The 18,931-nt window shown below is 40.6% G+C and overlaps 1 protein-coding gene across 1 annotated transcript in view; it reads left to right on the plus strand.

Moving 5' to 3' along the window:
* The first annotated feature begins 406 nt into the window (after nucleotides 1-406).
* Nucleotides 407-18,931, plus strand: part of Rasa1 (RAS p21 protein activator 1) — a 77,271-nt gene continuing 58,746 nt past the window's right edge. Inside the window, 4 exon segments of the mRNA XM_038322094.2 lie at nucleotides 407-922; nucleotides 924-1,004; nucleotides 1,006-1,225; nucleotides 1,227-1,387. Of these exon segments, the coding sequence (XP_038178022.1) occupies nucleotides 873-922; nucleotides 924-1,004; nucleotides 1,006-1,225; nucleotides 1,227-1,387 (512 nt within the window). The 5' untranslated portion in view covers nucleotides 407-872.

An 18,931-nucleotide genomic window follows, 5' to 3' on the forward strand; every position in this document is an offset into this window, starting at 1 on the left:
CATCCTTTCCGTCCCTTCCCTCTGCTTCCTCGTCCCTCCAGTTCCTCGGGCCTGGAGATTCTCGCCCCATTAACAAACAAAGCCGGGCGAGATAGGCTCTCCCGGAGTCCCTTGGCGTGGAGGGACCGCGCCACGCGTCGCTCGCGGCTGGGTTGGCGAGCGTGCCACGCCTCCGAGCGCGCGCCCGCCACTTCCTGCCCGGCTGCTTTTCCCTCGCCGCCCTCCAGCCGCGCGCCCGGAAGGCGCCTGCGCAGAGGCTTCGGGCTCCTGCTCCCCCTCCCTTCCTCCCCGGCCCGCCCTCCTTTCTCTCTCGGGTTTCGCTCCGAGAGCGGCCGGGAGGCAGCCGTCGAGCCGGGTTCTGCGCGCCCGCCCCCTTCCTCCGCCCCTCCCAGCGCTCGGGTCTCCAGCCGGCGGAGATGAGGCTGCGGCGGCCGCGGCTCCGGCAGCCCCGGCGGTGGCTGCGGTGGGGGGCGGCCGGAACCCGGGCCTTGAGGCGCGGCGGCGGCGGCGGCGGAGGAGGCAAGCGCTGCCCCGGCCGCTGCACGGGCTCCCCTTCCTCTTTAGCGCAGTCAGGAAGTTTGGCGCCCTGTGCATGTGTGCGCGTGAGTGTGGGTGTGCGCGGCCAGCTCGGGTAGCGTTTCTGCAGGCGCTGGGCTTTTTTGCCCGCGTCGCTTCCCGTAAGCCAGCCGCCGCGGAGCTTGGGCTGTGGCCGGAGGAGGGGGCGCGGCGGCGGGCGCTCTCCTTTTGTTGTTGTTTCCTCTGCTTGGAAAGCTGCAAGGGGACGCGCCTGGGTGGGGCGGCTCGCAGCCCGGGCCTGCTGGCCCCCGGGGCTCCCGGGCGGCCGGGGTAGCTAGAGGAGAGCGGGCTTCAACATGATGGCGGCCGAGGCCGGCAGTGAGGAAGGCGGCCCGGCGACCGCGGGGGGCCGGAGGCGGCGCGGCCGCGGGCTCCAGCGCCTACCCGGCTGCGTGCCGGGTGAAGTTACCCGCGGCCCTGCCGGTGGCCCGCCGCCCCCTGCCCAGGGCTGGCGGACACCGACCTGGCTGCGGCCCTGGGCGGTGGAGCCGCGTTGGGGTCCGGGTTCCTTGGGACGGGGCCAGTGGCGGGTGTCCTGGGGGGCGCCGCGCTGCCCGGAGGCGCTGCTGCTGGCGTGGCGGGTGCTGCTGCTGCCGGACCTGCCGGAGATGTTGCTTTCACCAAGGGGACTCTGTCGTTGGCTGCTGAGAACCCTCGGGCCGGGTGGCGGGTTCCCTCCTCTGCCGCCGCCTCCTCTGCTGCCCCCTTTGGGCTCCGGCCTGGGGACGGTGGATGAAGGTGACTCCCTGGATGGACCAGAATATGAGGAGGAAGAGGTGGCCATACCGCTGACCGCACCTCCAACTAACCAGTAAGTCAGAAATGCTGTTGAGGAATTGTGGAAGCTGGCTCCATGAAAGAGATGGGCAAGAAGGAACAAAACATACCATGCTCCTGCGGGTGTAATTTGTTTAAAAAGTTTCAGGTTCCATATATAGGGACTTAATTTGATCAGTCATCTTCCCTACAGGCACTGGTCCCTGGCCTCCTCGTGTATTTATTGCTCTTCTGGGACAACGTAAACTTTTAAGATGGGAAACTGGGGAAACTGTATCCAGTGAGAACCGGATATGGTTCGGCCCCTTCCTAATTGAGATAGTGGCCAGTCTTCTGCAGATCTTGGCACTATAAAGGCAGCCACCGTCCATGCTAACTCCCATGCTCCTTGCTCAAGCTAGATTTTAGTGGGAACCATGAGTATCAGGTGTTTAAATGGTATTACATTAATGGAATCTGGAAATTCAGTAGTCAGAATGCTTTGTTTTTGCTGCATTTGCAAGTCCCTATTTAACGTCTACTGGGAGCGATATGATTCAGAAAAGTCTAGATCCCTTTGGAGAAGCTGCAGAGTATGGAAAGAAGTTCTGTGAATTACAGGTGCAGTTAAGGGCACACATACTGAACACTTCAAATTACTTGTTAGCATTCGTGTAATACTTCTATACTGAGACAGTATAAAAATGTTAAAATAAAATAAATTAATACTGCCCTCAGCACGTTGGTGGTGGCTGATACGGTATTCTGCTTGGAAATTAATTTTAATAGTTTATTGTGACATAATCAGGACACGTGGCTTTCCCTTTTAAGTTAGAATTGTCTCCTTAATGTGTTCTTTTCATAAGTGAAATGGGTATACATTTGTAAATGTAGGTTGATCTCGATGAGAAGATGTTGAAATGCGAAGTGGCAGTAATTGGCAAAACGTGTTATAGAGCCTTTGAGTCTGTCATAATTGGCCTTTAGAATTTCAACAACATTGGTGAATATTAGGAAAAAAGATTTGGTTCATAAACTGACGCTTTCTGAACACTTCAGAAGTTTTCTTTGGGAGGGTCAGTTTCTTAAGAGGCTTAAGAAATATCTTAAAAAGAATCAGGGAAACATTTTGTAAATGGTAATCCACTTTTGATTTAAGCTACATTTTCTGCACTTTTAATGGGTGTTGTGATTGGGAAATGCAAGAATGCTTGGTGTTTGTTGTGTCTGCAAACTTCCCAACAATGGTGAAATTCAGCACAAAGTGTAAGCTATCTTTCTAATTTCATTCTAATTTGTGTCTTTGTATTGCGGTCTGTCCCAGGAAAGTTCTGGAAGTGTTAGAAAATTTGCAGCATTGTGTATAATATACCTTTTTGCCAAATCAATTATGTTTTTATTATAATAAAATAGTTTTTAATACTGAAAGAATGTGGTTCTGCACCATTTTTGTAATTGAAGCAATTCAGGCATATTTAGAAACCGTTTTGGTTTTTTTGGAGACACAGTTTCTCCATGCAAAAGCACTAGCTGTCCTGAACTAGCGCTTTAGACTAGGCTATGCTGGAACTCAGAGATCCGCCTGCCTCTGCCTTACTCTTTTTAAAAGGCATTTGAAGCTTTGGCTATTTTTATTTTATGAGTGTTTGCCTACATGTATGTATGTGCATTGTGACACTATCCAGTGACAGGCCAGAAGAGGGAGGGCATGAGCGTACCTGGAACTGGAGTTGCAGATGGTTGCTGCTCTGTGGGTGGTGGGAACCAACACAGCTTCTCTGCAAGTGCTTTGAGCTGCTGAGCCATCTCTTCCATCCCAGTATATTATCCTTAAATTATTTCCAGTGGATTCATTTATTTTATTTTTTAAAACAGGCTGTTATCCTAGCGTAGGATGGTTTGGAACTTGCCACATTGTCCAAGCTACCCTTGATTTGTGGTGATCCCTCTAGGCTTTTAAAGAGGAATTTAAAGTTAAGAGCAAAGTTGAATGGAAAAATACAAATTCTCACACTAAATTTTTAAGACCAAATGTGATTATTTGGGGAAAATTTTGTTTGTGGAAAGTCTATTAGTGATTTTCATATTTTAAAATATATTTAGAATGAAACATAAAATTTGACCAAGTTATTCATAGTCTAAAAAGTCTTCTATACTTCTAATATATTTATATATTAATCTTTGTTATTTTTGAGATTGTAATTTAATTACAATAATTTCTCCCTTCCCCATTCCTCAACCCTCCCATATATACCTCCCCAACAACCTTCAATTTATAGTTCTTTTTCATTATTACTGCATGTATATACATATTTGTATGTACATATATATTTCTTGATATAACCTGTTGAGTCATATTTAACTTTTATAATTTTTTTAGTGCTGTGAATCAAACTCAGGACTTTCCAGTTGTTAGACAAGTTTTCTACCACCAAGCTGTATGTTCTTCCTAGGGCAAATTTTCTAGTATGGTTTTTAAAATTTACCACTGGATTATACAAATTCACTCCTTTCTTCCTTTTTAAAATAAGATTTATTTTCATGTCACAGTCTGAAGTGGTTGTAGGGAAGCTCATCTCCATGCAGTGTTCAGGGGACTCAGTTCCCTCTGTCTAGTGAAGCGGTTCTCTTTGAGTCAAACCACCCTTTCGTGGGATGATTCATAACAGTATCAAAGTTACAGTTAGGAAGTAGCAACAAAAATTTTAGATTGGGGTCACCACAACAAAAGGAATTGTCTTAAAGAGTCGCATTCTTAGGAAGATTGAGAACCACTGTACTAATGGTTCCATCATCTTCTTTACTATTTGATGTGTGTGCATGTATGTGTGACGTGTGGTACACACATGTGATGATGTTTTGCACACATATGTGTGGATGTTCATGCCTGTGTGTATGGTACCAAAAAAGACTGTCAGGTATTCTCTTGTCACTTTTCATCTAATTCCTTTGGAAGCTAGGTCTCTCTAAACCTTGAGATCTAATTCAGTTTGGCTAGGCAGCAGCCAGCACATATACTTACTGTATTCCAATAAATAAATAATTCTGCCAAATAACGATATAATTTTCTTATCATAAAAGAAAAATTCTTACTAATTCTTTTGGTATAGGATACCCTATTGGTAGCAGGTGATTAATGTTTTGCCTGTTTTTTTTTTTTTTTTTTTTAAATCAAGATCTCAAGATGTTGCCCAAGATGAGGTTGAATTTTTGGTCTCAAGTGGTCATTCTGTTGAGGATATTGAGTAGCTGGTAATATAGAGATGGCCATATCACTGGCTCAGAAAACTATTTTACTTAATTTTTTATTTACTTATTTGAGACAAACTCTTACAGTGTGCTGCAGGTTGGTCTGAGAGCTCTGTCTTGAATACTGGGAATAATAGGTGTGCATGTCTGTTGAGCACAAGTTGCTGCTTTAGGACAGGGCTTTAAACTTTTTCCACTCTTGACCGTTTTTGCCCATTTTTGTTACAAAGGTGTCAAACACACAAGCATATAATCAATTACTTATAATCACTCATAAAGAAAATGTATTTTCAACAGTTTTTTGATATATATATGTGTATATATATAAAATTAAGGACAAATTGCAAATATTAAAATAGATTTATTTATTTTTTTCATATTTATTTATTATGTATACAATATTTTGTCTGTGTGTATGCCTGCAGGCAGAAGAGGGCACCAGACCCCATTACAATGGTTGTGAGCCACCATGTGGTTGCTGGAATTGAACTCAGGACCTTTGGAAGAGCAGGCAATGCTCTTAACCTCTGAGCCATCTCTCCAGCCCAAATAGATTTATTTTATCTAAGGAATTAAATCTTGGCTGAATATTTTGATACTGGTTTATAGTTGTCAATGGTGAGAATGTCTTTTCGTGGGGAGAGTCAAGGGAGGAAAAAAGGCAAATGCAAATTGCATCTGTAAGAATAACATGATAAATTGCCTTTCAGCTAGACATACATAACGGATGTAGTTTTTAGTTACTGTTGTCTGATGTGATACTGCACAATCAGTGCAGGTTATGGTGTGCTGTTGGAGTGTGTAGATCTTGCAGTGTAGTGCCTTGGAATCACGTGCAGTGTGTTTTGTTTTAGAGGAAGTTAAAAATAGTTGTTAGAACAGCTTAATGATTATCTTTTTTTTTAATGACTTCACAATCTTTCAGCAGGATTTGAGGCATTTAGGTGATTGTATTTTTTTTAAATGACGTTAATAAAAGAACATCACGGGGGAAAATAGATGAGGTATTGTTCAGAGAAATAAGATAAAAATTAGTCTATAGAGATGTGTAGGTAACCTTTTCAGATTCATAGTATAGTTGTTTGAAGAATTAAAATACTGAAAGTAAATGGAGAATTGGCATTTGAATTTCTTAACATAATCTGGTTGGAAAGTTTGATGCTTACTTTGTAGTGTTGATGGTTGTTATTGTATTCATGATACAATAATCATTAATGACAGAGGGAACCCTGTCAGGTATAGAAGCAATTCTGAGATAGCAACTTAGGTTTCACATAACTACATAACAGTAGATTCTGAGATGGAATCCTGTCTCATAAATTTTCAGATTTAGTTATATTCAAAAAAATTTTCATAACTGTTGACTTCATTTTGTTTTTGAGGGGTGGCAAGGCAAACTCTTAGTACCCCCAAATTACAAATCAGGTGCGCACGCATGTGTGCGCACACATACACACAACCCCCTCCACTCCCCACATACATATATACACGCACACATATACACACAAGCCATTCATTCCTTCCACATTTCTTGCTATGTAGCTCAGTTTCCTTGGCCTAGAACTCATTATTTCTCTTGCCCTCTCCTGAGTGCTGGCATTCATGTGTTGTGTACGACTGTCATGCCCAGCTTACAGATTTTGTTACTTAATTTTTATAAGGATACAATGAAAGTTGATTGCCACACTAATATGTGTAATTGGGGAAAACTTGAGTGATGGAGAAAATACAGATTATTTTTATAAAAAATACGTGGGGCAAGTATTTCATTGTGTCAAATTCTGGAATATATGTGTACATTTTATCAATCCAGCTGGATATGCTGAATTTGAATCCACTCAAAATTTGGTATTTAGATATGAATACTCAATCTGTACTTTGTAATAGAACTTTTTGTCAGAACTGCTGATTCTCCAATAATGACACAGACTTATTATTATGGAAACTTGGCCGTATAGCTTAGGCTTGTTTTTTAACTAGTTCTTATAACAAATTAACCTATTTTTATTAATTTACTTTCTGGCCTCGTGGCTTTATTATGTCATCTCTATAGTGTCCATCCTACTCAATCTGTACCTCATGGTTGTCTCTGCCCTTCTTCCCAGCGTTCTTGGTGTCTAGAAATCCAGCCTCGGTGACTGGCTGTTTAGCTTTTTATTAAACCTGTCAGAGTGACATCTTCACAGTGTACAAAATATTCCACAACAGCACTGTGCTTGTTTTTCTTTGTTTTGTCTCGATCTATGATAGAGAACACACATGCACACATATGCACTATTTAAAAATTAATAATACCTCAAGGTTATCTATCATTGCTGTTGTTGTTCTGAATTGAATTATGGCCCTGCCAGTGTTCATCTGAAGCCCTCCCCCGTGGCATGGCTGTATTTACAGATAGTGCCTTTAAAGTGGCAGTTATATTAAACAAATTCTTAAATAGCATGGTTCACAAATTTAGCAGCACTGCTGTCTTTTAGGAGAGATGCTGGGAGTGTGCACATACAGAGGATATCATGTCACGAGGAAAGTTTCACCATCTGGTGCAAAGGAGAGAAGCACAGCCTTGTTATTCCTGGTCTTTTAATTTCTAGCTTCTAGAACACCGAAAACGATAGTTACTGTTGTTCAAGTCACTTAGACTGTACTATTCTTGTTTGTTATTGTTATTTGCTTTTCTTTTTTTTTTTTTATGGCAGCCCTGAATTAAAACGTGGTTAATTCTACATACTAAAATTTTTAGTTGGATAATTTTTTGGAGGTGATTAAACAAACATTTTGAGAAGAGTGTCATTCCCTTCTATCTCTGTAGGAAAGAAAAGCTTGTGGTTATTTACCCTTTTTTCTGTTTTCAGTTAACATTTCTCTTTTGGCTATATCTATGTTGACAAGGTAGGCACATTCCAGGTGGAAATACATTTAAAATTCATGTCTGTAATTGTATGAAAAAAACCTTCACATGAATTATGATAGGTATTGAAAATTGGTATGGATGGAATTTTCTGATGTGTTTTAAGTTTTGAAATATTTGTTTTTTTTTTTGAGACATGGTTTTTCTCTGTAGCTTTGGTGCCTGTCCTGGAACTAGCCTCTGAAGACCAGCTGGCCTCAATCCTCCCAGAGATCCCCCTGCCTCTGCCTCTTGAGTGCTGATTAAAGGCATGTGCCACTGCCGCCTGGCTGAATAAATTTTATTACAAATAATTTTTATCTTTTAGAATTTCATGCATGCTACAATTCCTCCCCTTAACTACTCCTACATCCTCCATCACCTTCCTTTAGCCTCTTAACCCTCCTCCCCACAACTCACTGAGTTTGATTGGTGATGCCCATATATACATGAATGTGAGACCATCCATTGGAACATGGTTGACCTACCAGGGACAGCACCCTTAAAGAGAATGGACACTTCCTTCACTAGAAGCTGTCAACTGTCAGTAGTAGTTACTTGGGTGGGTAGCCTCTCTACCAGAAACGTTGTCTGGCCTGATCCTACGCAGGCCACCAGCCACAGCTGTCCTGAGTTCCATGAACGCAGTACTTCTGGTATGTCCCAGAAGAGAACCATTTTGCCTCAGTCTTCCCCTGATCTCTGGCTTTTTTTTTATGCTTATTTCTGAGATATTCCCTGAGCCTTGGGAGATTTGTGCTGATTTGTGATGAGATTTTGGGTTAATTGCTGAGTACTTCCTGGCAACATATTCTCTGTATGTGGACCAGTTGTGAGTTTCCGCATTACTGCTCTCCACTGCACAAAGAAATTTCCTTGGATGACATCTAAGAGCGGGGACTTACCTGGGTATGGATTAATTAAAATTTCCCCGTTTTTTGCTGGGCGGTGGTGGCGCACGCCTTATAATCCCAGCACTTGGGATGCAGAGGCAGGCGGATCTCTGTGAGTTTCGAGACCAGCCTGGTCTACAAGAGCTAGTTCCAGGACGGCTCTAAAGCTGCAAGAGAAAACCCTGTCTCGAAAAAAACCAAAAAAAAAAAAAAAAAAAATAAAATAAAAAAAATTTCCCCGTTTTTGTGTGGATGTATGCATGTATGGAGTCATCATATACTGCATATGTTATAGAGATCAGAGGGCAACTTGTGGGAGTTGCTTCTCTTCTTTCCACCATGTGAGCTCTGGGGATCAACTTAGGTCAGCAGGCTTGGTGGGCAGGTGGTCCTTATGGGCTGTGTCATCTTACCATCCTCAAGCCTTCTTTTAACACCTTGTTCCTCTAGATACTGCATCTGTCTCAAACTAAGAAAAGCTCTTAGAAAGATTCTTAACACCTGAAGTTTTTGTGGGTGTAATTTATTAGAACTGGGCTCAGATCAAGAACCTTGTATATATAGAAACCATATCTGTTCTTTGTCCTGTACTGTGAGATGGTTGATTTTTTCAGTTTTAAGATATTTCTCTTGAAGTGATTGAACATTTAGCATGACACTAAGAAAGCAATTGTAGTTCCAGGTGTGGTGGTGCATACCTTTTAATCCCAGCACTCAGGAAGCAGAGGCTGACAGTCTCTGAGTTTGAGGCCAGTATGGGTGTGTATAGTGACTTCTAGCACAGCCAGAGATACTTTGTGAGATCCTGTATCAAAAAACAAACAACTAAAACAGCAGCAACAACAACGAAAAGAGCACTTTTAAAATCAGTTTTATTATTATTATTTTTGGTCCATACTTTTAAAATGAATTTTTTGTTTTTGGAGATTATGATAAAATGGCATTATTTTTCACCTTCCCTTTCCTCCCTCCACAACCCACCCATATACCCCTTGCACTCTTTCAATTCATGGCCCTTTATTCCCCCCACCTGTTGCTATATAAATATACATGTATATATCTAAATACACAAATGTGGCTTGCTCAGTTTGTGTAATGTTTGTATGCTTGCAGATTGGTTTGTTTGGTATAGGATGGCAATTGGGATGCCTCTTCCATTTAGGAAGGTTTGTTTTCTCCCCTCCCAACATTCCATAGTTTAGTTGCCTGGTGGTTTTTGTATATGGGTGAGGGCCTCTTGGGCTTTCCCATCCAAATTAGCGTGTTTTGTTCTTGCCACTTGTTTGCTCAGGTTTAGGCAGTTTTTGGTGAGACTTTTATAGTGTAGCTCTGACATTCCCTAGAAGGCACAATCCCACAGCAAAGTCCCTGACTTACAGTTTTCTGCCCCCCTCTTTAGCAGTGTTCCTTGAGCCTTCAGGTTCAGGAGATGTTCGTAGATGTGTATATACATTGGCCCTGGGCTCTACAACTTTCCGCTTTGACTGGTTTATGGTTTTCTGTAATGGTCTTTGTCTGTTGCAAAGAGAGATTTCCTTGATGAGGTGGTGTGAACTACACCTGCCTGTGGGAATAAGGACAGGACAAATACATAGAATGTAGATGGGAATTATGTTGGTTTAATAAAGTGGATTTTGTAGGTTCTCCTCTCAGATTATGACTTCAGTAACCCTGGGGAGTTGGCTAGGTTTCAAGTACCAGACATGATTTACTGTGTTGTTGAGTGGGTCTTAAAGCCTGTTAGAGAGTTGCTGGTTACCCCAAGGTATACATGCTACTACTGTAGCCTTAAGATTATTGTGCCATTCTGGTCACTGCTGTGGTTCATAGGTATCATAGCTGGGTGGGTCTGTTGGTTGCTTCCCTTCTTTGGAAGCTGCATGGCGCTTTCTTGTACCATGAAAGGTAGTCCTCAGGGAGGAGGCATTTCAGGTCAGGGTGTCTTCAGCTGGCAGAGACCTAACCTTCTACCTCCAAGAGGCCAAACGGGTGCGAATAGCAATAGCCTGTGATGTTTTGGGAGTCTTTTTAGACAACAATAACTCAAAAGAGGTAGGTCTTGGCACACTCTCAGCACAGACGGAGACTATATATTGATACTTTAACACAGACTTGTAGTGATGAGGCAAGCAGGCCTGCTTTCATCCTGCCTGACTCCCGCACGGCTAGCTTAAAACCTGAATAAACAACACACAAACTGTATTCATTTAAACACTGCTTGGCCCATTAGCTCTAGCCTCTTACTGGCTAATTCTCAATAGCTCACTTTAACCGCATATTAGTAATATGTGTAGCGCCACGAGGGTGGCTTACCGGGAAGATAGATCTAGCCTACGTCCATTTTGGGTCGGAGCTCACTTCCCTTCTTCCAAGCATTCTGTTCCTGTCCTACTCCACCCACCTATGATCTGACCTATCAGACCAAGCAGTTTTCTTTATTAATTAACCAATGAAATCAGCAGATGATAGAAGATCCTCCTCCATCACAGACTTAGGTGCATTATAAGGCTTCTCTCTTTTTAGGGTAGATAGTAAAAATAGTATGGTTCCTTATAACTTTTCAAAGATCCTTACTGTTATTTTTCCTTCCCCTCCTCCTCCTGTATTTATCTCCCTAACTCCTCCCTAATCAGAGAATACTTCTACCTCCCGTTTCCCCAATCAGATCACTTGTAACTCGATGTTTTCCTCTTTTCTCTTGCTCCCCAACCTGTCAATGGTCCCTTTTTTACTTCTTGGTTTTTATAATTACTTAGGCTGTATACTCATATCTGACCATTTGGCTCTAGAAAGCCTCTAATAAGAGAGAACATGGACCTTAGCCTTTCTGGATTCGGTTTACCTCACCCAGTAACAATCTTTCTAGCTCTATCCATTTACCTGCAAAGTTTATGATTTATTTTTCATTGCAGCCACATAGTATTCCATAGCATATATGCACATTTTCATTATCCATTTTCAGTTGTAGAACATTTAGGTTCTTTTTATTTCCTGGTTATTGTGACTAGAGCAGCAATGAACATAACTGAGCAAGTATCTGTGGAGTGTGAAAACTAGTCCTTTGAGCATATTCCAAGGAGTTGACTGGGACTTATGGTAGGCTAATTTTTAGCTTTTTCAGAATTATCCACACTGATTTCCAGTGTCTGGACGAGTTTGCAATCCCACCAACAGTAAAGGAGGTTAGCTTTTCCCCACATCTCCAGCTTTTGTTGTCAGCTGTTTTGCTGATCTTTGCCATTTTAACTGGGATTAGATTAACTCTCAAAGTTTTAATTTGCATTTCCCTAATTACTAGCAATGATGAACATTTTTAAAGGTATTTCTTAGTCATTTTGTTCTTTTTCTTTGAAAATTCTCTGTTTAGATCCCAGGCCCAATCTTTGAATGGGTCATTCATTTTTTCAGTTTTGCTTTTTGTTTTTTTTCTAGACAAGGCTTCTTTGTAGCTTTGGAGCCTGTCCTGGGTCCTGGAACTTGCTCTTGTAGACCAGGCCTGACTTTCAAACTCACAGAGATCTGCCTGCCTCTGTCTCCTGAGGGCTTGGAATTAAAGCATGCGCCACCACTGCCCAGCTTTTCTTTTGTTTTTTTTGAGTGCCTTGTTTATGCATTTGTATATTAATCCACTGTCAGATGAATAGCTGGCAAAAATTCTCTCAAGTTCTGTTTCGTTAGCTGTGCAGAATATTGTTTCATGATGGCCCACTTGGTTAGTTGTTGGCTTTAATTCTTGGGTAAAGTCCTAGTCAGGAAAGTCTTTTCTACACTTGTAATCAGAGGTACTTTTACTGGCTTATGTTTATCTTGTAGCTGTTTCAGGGGTTCACGTTTCAAGTTTAGGTCTTTGATCTTCTGGGATTAGTTTTTTACAGATACCGGTTGTGTTGGATGGTTTTTATATCAACTTGACACAAGTTAAAGTCATTTTGAGAGTGGGGGAACCTCAATTAAGAAAATGGCACCAATAAGATCAGGCAGTAGGCAAGCCCTATAGGGCATTTCATAATTAGTGTTTGATAGGGGAGTCCCAGTCCATTGTCGTGGGGTGTCAGCTGTTGGGCAGTGGTCCTGGTTTCTATTTAGAACGAAGGCTGGGTAAGCTATGAGCAACAAAACCAGTAAGCTACACTATTCTGTGTGACCTGTGTATCAGCTTCTGCTTCTAGGTTCCTGTCCTGACTTCCCTCAGTGATGAGTGCTGTGGGAAGTGGTGAGCCAAATAACCTCCTTCCTCCCCAAGTTGCTTTGGTGTGTTTGGGGGTGTTTTATAGCCATGCAATAGTAATTCTTAAAAACAAGGTCTAATTTTCATTCTTCTGCTCATGGACTTCCAGTTGTCCCAGCACTCTTTGTTGAAGAGATGCTTTCGTTTTTCCAGTGTCTTTGTCAAATGTTCAGTGGCTGAAATTATGTGTGCCCATGTTGGATCTTTGATTTTGTTCCATTGGTCTACATGTCTTTTTTGTGTTGTTGTTGTTGTGTTTGTTTGCTAGTACTCTGTGTTGTGTGTACATACATACATAATACATATATATGTATATATAATATTATTGTTGTGGCTCTGTGATATTTTAAGGTCCTGGGAATTATAATTATTTTGCTCTTTTTGCTCAGGTTTGTCTTGGCTGTTCAGGATCTTTTTTGGTTCCATATAAATTTTATAATAGTTTTTTTCTATATCTATGAAGAATGAGATGAGGATTTTAATTGGGATTGCATTGAATCTGTAAATACCCGTTGAGAAGGTAATTTTACAGTGTTAATTCTAAATCTGTGAGCATTGGTTATCTTTTCATTTTTATTGTCTTTCTCATCTCCTTCAGAGCTTTAAAAGTATGATTGTAGAGGTTTCCTTGGCTAGGTGTACTCCTAGGTGGGTCATTTTCTTTAAGGCTGTTGTGAATGGTCACGTGTCCATGTCCTCCTCATGTGTTTGTTGTTGGTGGCAAGAAGAGCTCTTGATTTTGCAAGTTGATCTGTATCCTGCCACACTGTGAATTTACTTTCAGTGTCCAGATTTTTCTGGTAGAATTTTTGGGATCTCTAACGTATAGTATCATGCCATCTGCAAATAGGAATGCTTTGACTTCTTTATTTGTATTCCTATAACTTTCCATTTGTTGCCTTACTGCTCCAGCTATACTTCAAATACAATATTAACATGAGTGGGGAAGGGGACACTCCTTGTTAACTTCAGTGGGATTGCTTCAAGCTTTTCTCTGTTTAGGATTATATTGGCTCTGGGCTTCCCATGTGTAGCTATCATTACATCGAGGTGTGTTTCTTTAGTCCTACATTCTCTTAGGATTTTATAATGGCGTGTTGGATTTTCTCAAAGACCCTTTCTATAGCTATTGAGATGATCATGTGTTTTTTTTTTGACTTATGTTCTTTTTTTGTGATTTATTACATTTTTTTACTTGTAATGTTGAACTCTCTATTTAAAGGGATAAAAGCTAATTTGGTCATGATGTATATCTGTATTGTGTTTTGCAGGTATTTTGTGAGCATTTTTTGAGTCCATGTTCATAAGGGATCTTGGCCTGCAGATTCCCCTCCCCTCCCGCTCCCCTCCCCTCTCCTCTCCTCTCTCTCCTTGTGTCTTTACATGGTTTGTTATTAAACACTGGCTTCATTGAAAAAGATTGGTTGTGTATCTGCTGCTTTTGTTTTTTCTTTCTTTTTTGAATGCTTTAAGAATTAAGAAGTCTACTAGAATTCCTGCTATGAATCAATGTGGTCCGGGAATTATTATTAATTTTGCTGAAAGCCTCTTTATTATTATTTGACTCTCTTCATTGCTGAGTCTTTATTTGTTGACTTCTTGGTTTAATTTGGGTGATTTCATTGGGTCTATTATTCTTACAGGTTTCTAGCTTAATGAAATACAGGTACAGGGTTTTAAAGTGTTTATAATATTCCGAATTTCTTAGGTGGATGTAATGTTTCTCTGTTAATTTATGATTCTTTTAATGTGGCACCAAAAGGCTCTCAGTTTTTATCTTCTCAACAAACCTTGCCTTAGGTTCATTCATTCTTTGTATTTTTTTTCTTTTCATTTCATTAATTTTTGCTCTGAATTTCTATTATTTCTTGCCATGTACTGGGTTTGTATTTGGTTGGTTTTTGTTTTTCCAAATTTTTGAGTTGGTACCTTTAAGAGTCATTTAGTTTGTGCTCATTCTGATTTTTTTTAATGTAGATGCCTATAGGGCTATAATTTTCCTTCAAAGGAATGCTTTCAGTATGTTCCAGAGATTTTGTTGTGTTTTCATTTTCATTTAGTTTCAAGAAGCTTTTTTTATTTCTATCTTGATGTCTTTTTTGACCTATTCATTATTCATTAATGAACTATTTACTCTCCATGAGTTTATTTCCTATAGTTTTTTAATGTATGTTGTCAATTTTATTACATTTTCCTTAGAGAACATACATGGGGTTGTTTCAGTCTTTTTGAATTTATAAAAATTTGCCTTGTGTCCAGGGTATTGTCCTGTTATAGAGAAGCTTCTGTGTGTTTGCTGAGAAGAACGTGGTTTCTTCAGTGTTTGAGTAGAATATTTTGTAGAAATCAATCCGTTAAGTCCATTTGAGATGATGTCATCTGTTTAAATGTCATCATAACTTTTTTGTCCAGGTGGCCTGTCTATTGGAGAAAGTAAGCTATTGAAATCATCTACTATTATTAAATTGATGCTAATCTATATCTCTAAATTCTTTTTAAATTATTTTTTAAGCAATCTTTTCTCATTTTACATACCTATCTCAGTTCCCACTCCCTCTCCTCCTCCCACATTCCCCTCCACCCCCACCACCAGTCGTCCATTCCTCAGAGAAGCTTCCCATGGGGAGTAATCAAAGTCTGACACATCACTTTGAGGCAGGACAAAGGCCCTACCCCTTATATTTAGGTGGAGCAAGGTATCCCTTCGAAAAGAAAGGCCTCCAAAAAGCAAGTTCAAGCACTAGGGTGTTGCGGGAGCTCCTTCCACTCCTTCAGCCAATAGCTGCTGAGATACCAGCCCATTGGGGTGTGGTCTCTCTCTTTAAAAAAGCAGCAACTGCCCTCCAGTCTCTTTCTGACTTCCGGCTCCACTTCCGGCGACTAGGCTCCCTTCCTGATTGCTCAGAGGGCTGTTGTTTGGGACGGTGATCTGTAAGTTTTTCCCCCTTAAATAAATAACCATTCTATTAATCATAATTCCAACTGGTGTGGGATTGTTTGTGACTTACGCCTTCACTAGGGATAAATCCTGGTCCCACTAATAGTGGCGTCATAGACTGTCCAAGCTACACAACTGTTTCTCATAGTCAGAGGACCTAGTTTGGTACTGTGCAGGTTCCCCAGTTGTCAGTCCCAAGTCAGTGAGCTCCCACTAGCTCAGGTCAACTGTTTTTGTGGGCATCCCCTCATGGTCTTGACCGCTTTGCTCATATTATTGCTCCTCTCTCTCTTTGACTGGTCTCCAGAGGCTCGGCCCAGTGCTTATCTGTGGATCTCTGCATCTGCTTCCATCAGTTGCTAGTTGAAGGTTCTATGATGACAATTAAAATAGTCATCAATCAGATTTGGGGGGGTGCAGTTCAGTTACTATGTTTTTAAATTCAGTGTCTCCCTCCCTCCCTCCCGCCCCTCCCTCCTTCCTTCCTCATGTGTATGAATATGTGCATGTTTGTGTGTGAAATTGGGTGTCCCAGAGTTTGGTGCATATATGTTTAGGATAGTAATGTACTGCCTAATTGTTATTTTGATTAGAATACAGTGTTTTCCCTTTATCTCTCTGATTGGTTTTAGAATGAAGTCTATTTGTCAGATACTAGGATAGAAATATCTGCATCTTTCCTGGTCCCATTTGATTGGAGTACTTTTGTCCATTTATTCTCGTTGGGTACCTATCTTTAAAACTAAGTTGTGTTTCTTGTAGATGACAGGTAGGTGGATTTTGTTTTTTTCGTCCATTCAGTCAGCATGTGTCTTTTGCTTGGGGAATTGAGGCCATTGCTATTTACCATTATCAAAATGTGTGTGTTAATTGTGGTTATCCTGTTGTTGGTTTTGATGGTAGCATTTTGGTTCTCATTGGTACTTTGTATTTTTGTAATTATAGCTTTGTACTTCTTTCCACATTCTCTTGTCTATGCTTATTCCTCTCTTCAGCCCCAAATATTGTCGTCTGTATTTCTCTTTAAGTTTGGTTTGTCTGATATAAATGTTTCAGGTTGACTGCATGTATCATGGAACAATTTTCTTTGTTCTTCAACTTTGGTGGATATTTTTGTGGGGGTGTATTGGTCTAATCTGGTCATCATAGTCTTTTAGGACTTGAATGCGTTGCTCTAGGTTCTTCTGCTTTCATAGTTTCCATTGAGAAATCAGCTTTTATTGTGATGAGTTTTCCTTTATGTGTATTTTTAATTTTTTTCTCTTGCAAGCCTTCAATATACTTTCTTTGTTCTGTATACTTAGTGTTTTAATTATGGCATGCAAGGGGATTTTCTTTTCCGGTCTTGCCTGTTTTGTATTCTATGTGCCTCTTGGATCTGTATGTGTATGTTTGTTCCTGAATTTGGGGTGGTTTCCTTTCATGATCTTATTGAAGTTATGGTCTTTGTCATTAATTTGGAATTCTTTTCACTCATCTGTGCTTGTAATTTGAAAGTTTGATCTTTTGTCCTGTATTTCCTTTATATTTCCTGTTTTCTTTCTCTTTCATCTTCCTTATTTCTTTTGTCTAGATACTCTACCTATCTTTCAGGCCTTCTACTTGATCCATTCTACTTGCAGTATTTTTTTGAGTTTTAATTTTTTAAAAAAAAATTTCAAAGTCAATTAAGTTTTATTTAACCATGAAAATACAATAAATGTGATGTAATGTATTTTAGTTGGAACTTTGAGAAGACTCGCAGGATAGCTCCAGAGCAGAAATATTAAGCCCTGAAGAGGCAGAAATTCTCCATCCCCAGAGTGAGCTACTGAGGGCATTGGCATCTGAATACACACATAGCACAACAATATTTATAAGCACACAAAGAAAGCAAAGAAAGGATGTATATGTAGAAAAAGAGTAAAAGAAGAGGTAGGTATACTTTGCAAACATATAACTGGGTTAGAAAGGACATACTGTATAACATATATAAAAAGTACTTTCATATATTAAGAGGGATGTCTCAGTCTAGACTTGTGCAAAAACTTTTGGAATGTAGCCAGAAAATCTTTAACAAAGTAAATAGTATTATTTATATAATAGTAAATATACACTATTTAGATGACTTCAGTGCATTAGGTATTCTCATACAACTTATACGCATCACTTCCTTGCATAGACAGTAAGTATGGCCCTGATTTCTACTTTATGATGTTTGTGCCTATTTTTGATCATGAGGACCTAAATACTTCCTCTATTAATCCTCCTTTGAGTTTTTCTAGTTGGTTCTGTCTCTGTCTCTATCTCATTGACAGTTTAGCTGTCCTAAACTCTCTCCTCTCTATCCTCTCTCTCTCTCGTCTATCTCTCTCTCTATCGCTCTCTCTCTCTCTCTCTCTCTCTCTCTCTCTCTCTGTGTGTGTGGCCCTGACCTGGCACTCACTTTGTAGACCAGGCTAGCCTCAAACTCTGGTGGACCCACTTGTTTCCCTCTGCCTCCTGAGTGTTAGGAGTAACGGTGTGGGCCACCACACCTGGTGAATTTAGGTTTTTCAATCCCATCTTCATTTCAGCTTGAGCCCTGTTAATGGTTTATATCTCTGTTGAATTCTGTTCTCAAATCCTGTACTGTCATGGTTATTTCCATCAGCCTTCTGTTTCTGTTTTCTTGGGCATCGCCCAGGTATTTATTCTCCTTAAGTGCTTTCTTCTAATTTTAGTGAACATTTTGTTCTTTTTTTCCTTCCTTCATTCCTCACTCCTCTCTGCTTCCTCTCTTCCGTGTGTGTGTGTGTGTGTGTGTGTGTGTAAGCTTGTTGAATTTTTTTTGGTGAAGTTTATGATTTTTCTTTAAAGTTCTATATTCTGGGATTCTTGGTCAGTGGTTCTCAACCTGTGAAGTCTTTTGGGTCTTGGGTCACTTAGCAGATATAATGCATATAATATATTTACATTATAATTCATAACAGTAGCAAAAATTACAGTTGAAGTAGCAGCAAAAATAATGTTATGGTTGGGAGTCTCCACAACATGAGAAACGGTATTAAAGGGTTGTATCATCAGGAATGTTGAGAACCGCTGATGTAGGTGATTCTCTTTGGTAAACATTTTTATAGGACTGGCACAAGACACCCCAAGGTCAAGTTCTCAGCACAAAGGAGTTTTATTTACTCCAGAGGGACAAAGGGCAGGGAATAAGAAACAAAGATGGGAGATAGAAGGCAAGGGAGAAGGGGGAAAGGAACTTAAGGGGGGGAAGGGATATTTGTTGGGGGTCAGGGTGGGGCAAAGGACTGCTTCTGGATAGAGAGGAAACAGATAATAGCCCATGAGAAAAGGCCAGTTTATAAAGATAAAAGAGGAAACCCTGTGTTAGGATGAAGTGTTTAATTTTGATTGGGCATGTTAATTAGAGACCCAAA

Source organism: Arvicola amphibius, chromosome 3 (genome assembly GCF_903992535.2).
Source record: "Arvicola amphibius chromosome 3, mArvAmp1.2, whole genome shotgun sequence".
NCBI classification, from domain to species: domain Eukaryota; kingdom Metazoa; phylum Chordata; class Mammalia; order Rodentia; family Cricetidae; genus Arvicola; species Arvicola amphibius.